Raw genomic sequence first — 3,042 nt, 5'->3', positions numbered from 1 at the left:
TGTTTTGCCGCGTCGAGAGTACAGAAGATCATCATCAGCGAGGTTTAAGCGAATGCTTTCAAAGAGAAATGAGATGAAGAGGGCTAACTGCAAATGTACATTGTTTTGACTTTTGTTTAAAAATAATTTTTAAAAAGTTTGGCAACCGTCGCTATTCATGTCAGACAATTAGTCTAGGTTATTTATGGGCAGTTGGTTTAAATATTAGCTTTGTTTCGATTTAATCGATACTGTTGATTCGTGTTTTATCGCGTGTCGCTTTTAACTTCGTTAGCGTTTCACAGTTCACTTGTTAGTAGCCTGAACTTCTTTCCTGCAATTAAATGACGCGGACGCGCACGTAAAAATGACGTAAGCACGCAGTTTCCGGGGAAATCCGTCCCGACAGCTGTAAAACATAACTATCATAGACTTGTGGTAGTTATTTAGCAATTATTATATATTATATAGTTATTTAGTTTTATAGCAGTTGTATTTTGTTAATTACGAACAAAAAAGAAAACAAATATTTTTTTAATTTTTTAGTTATGCTGTCATTAAATCATTGCATTAGATATCATGAACAAGCACAAATTAAAAGTATTTCTAAAGCATTTTAATATTGTGGCATTAGTGTATTATATAAAATGTATAAATCAATACCACATTAGATTTAATAAATGTCAGCATTGTTCATAATACTTATTTTAATGTTAATTAAGTGAAACTTTTTGATGATTTGTTTCTTTTAATTGCAATTGTGTGATGCAAGAGCGGCGTGTTATTAATAGAGTCACAAGAACGACTGACACCAGGCTCCATACAATGATTTTTTTTTATTTTGGAGTTTTAAAAAAAGAGGAAACTCTCCCCTACTTGAAACAGAGCACCTTTAAACGTGCTTCCTATCCCACGTTAGACATCTCACAGCCTTTAAAAATAACTTAAACACATGAACACAGATAAATGACAGCAGCTCTAGTCGCCCGTCTACCAGCCTCTACGGCGACGCGTTTATTTTGCTGCTTGCATATTTTATTATTTTTGTATACCCAAAATGCTTTGTTAGTAAAACAAATAACTGACGGAAAAAAAGGTCATGCTTGTCATTCAAATACACCGAAACAAACATTTCGTCCCAAAAGCTTCTTTAAATCCGTATCTGTGCGTTCGGCGTTCGAGAACCAGGATGGAAAGGGGCGGGACAGAGCGACTGACTGATTCGAGGCAGACAGGAAGTGATGTCACAGCGCCGCTGGAGGTCTTCTACTCGATGTCGTCGTCGCTGATACTCTGAGCGCTGACGATACGCTGCACGAGAAGAGAGGAGCATGAAGGAACATGAGGCCAATCACCACAGACTACAGCGTGACGGGGAACTTTAATCACCTGACTGATGGACGGGAGTTTGGTGAGGAGCATCTGGAAGACCGGAGGAGGAAGGGTTTGCTGAAGAACCTGAAGGAGCTGCTGAGGCTGACCACACACAGCGATCGCATTCGTCAGGTGATCCACGCCTTTCTCATAGTCACCTGAGAGAGAGAGAGAGAGAGACAGAGACAGAGAGAGAGAGAGAGAGAGACAGAGAGAGAGAGAGAGAGAGAGAGAGAGAGAGAGAGAGAGAGACAGAGAGAGAGAGAGAGAGAGAGAGAGAGAGAGAGAGAGAGAGAGAGAGAGACAGAGAGAGAGAGAGACAGAGAGAGACAGAGAGAGAGAGAGAGAGAGAGAGAGAGAGAGAGAGAGAGAGAGAGAGAGAGACAGAGAGAGAGAGAGAGACAGAGAGAGAGAGACAGAGATTTAGGAAAAAATGTTGAATATATAATATAAAATATGAGATCATCTCTGGAGTAGTTGTAGAGGACACTGAGGTTGTTGTTCTCACCCTGAGCCAGGAGCTCTTCTCCGAGCTGAATCTCCTCCAGGAAGAACTTCTGAACGGCTTCAGCGTCTTTCAGGTCTGGTAACTGAACAGACAGAGAGATAGAAGATTAAAACCGTCACAGAATGTTTGGAGCCGCTGGTGTCTCCGTCAGAGTCCAAAAAAACATCTGTGACAATAAATGTGTGTGAAATTGCCTTCGATAATCCAGCTTTCTCCTGAGCAGCCTTCTGCTTTTTCCTTCCTGAAACAAAATCACATCCATCAACTTATCTGCATTTTATAACTAGTACAGAAAGTTAACTAACTAGTCTAGATCATTATATACCAATAGATAGACAGATAAATGATCATATTTAGATGGATAGATAGATGGATGGATAGACAGATAGATAGATAGACATGCAGAAAGACAGATAGATGGATAGATAGATAGATAGATGGATGGATAGATAGACAGACATGCAGAAAGACAGATGGATGGATGGATGGATAGACGGATAGATAGACAGATAGATAGACATGCAGAAAGACAGATAGACCGATAGATGCTCTCACGTTCTCGTAGTTTGTTCTTGTAGTTCGGGTCACTCCGTCTCTTTCTGTCGAAATAAATGCAGTAACCGACGAAGAGCGCTGCTCCCAAACCAGCCGCGATCCTGCTGCTGCTGCCGCCCATCATGACGAGAGAGATCAGCACGACACGACACGATATCACGCCCCAGAAATAATAATAATAATAATAATAACACCAGCGATCAGACTGACTGCATGACCCTCACGGAGAGCCGCACGAGGAAGGACCCCGGTGACGTCAGAACCCGTGACAGCCGAGACGCCGCCTGATCAGAAAAACGCGATAATAATAATAATAAACCTCCCGAAGTGTTCCCCCGAGCGCCAGGGGCGACCAGACAAGCCGAAAATATTTGATCTTGGTGTGGAAAACTGAACGATTAAAAAACGTCCCGCAGAACAATGATGTCTTCTGTTTTTACAGCAGAGGGCAGCAAAGACCCACAGATGAATAAATAACATCAGAAGAAGATCAGCGTTATTTGATGCAAAAACAAAGACACTGACATTTTGAGTAATATTTTAATTATCTGCAGGTTGTGTGTGTGTGTATATATGCACGTATATATATATATATATATATATATATATATATATATATATATATA

The 3,042-nt window shown here is 40.7% G+C and overlaps 1 protein-coding gene across 1 annotated transcript; it reads right to left on the bottom strand.

Moving 5' to 3' along the window:
• Positions 1-796: 796 nt before the first annotated feature.
• Positions 797-2,687, bottom strand: tomm20b (translocase of outer mitochondrial membrane 20b). The gene is made up of 5 exons (XM_043252117.1): positions 2,417-2,687; positions 2,056-2,102; positions 1,862-1,943; positions 1,369-1,511; positions 797-1,290 (listed from the first exon to the last, which is right to left on the bottom strand). Exons 1-5 carry the CDS (start codon positions 2,538-2,540, stop codon positions 1,246-1,248), a joined length of 441 nt encoding a protein of 146 aa, XP_043108052.1. The 5' UTR covers positions 2,541-2,687; the 3' UTR covers positions 797-1,245.
• Between the last annotated feature and the right edge of the window lie 355 nt (positions 2,688-3,042).

The sequence above is a fragment of the Puntigrus tetrazona genome, chromosome 11, assembly GCF_018831695.1.
Source record: "Puntigrus tetrazona isolate hp1 chromosome 11, ASM1883169v1, whole genome shotgun sequence".
NCBI classification, from domain to species: Eukaryota; Metazoa; Chordata; class Actinopteri; order Cypriniformes; family Cyprinidae; genus Puntigrus; species Puntigrus tetrazona.
Note: the sequence above shows the minus strand (reverse complement) of the source record. Positions and strands in the feature narration are given on the sequence as shown.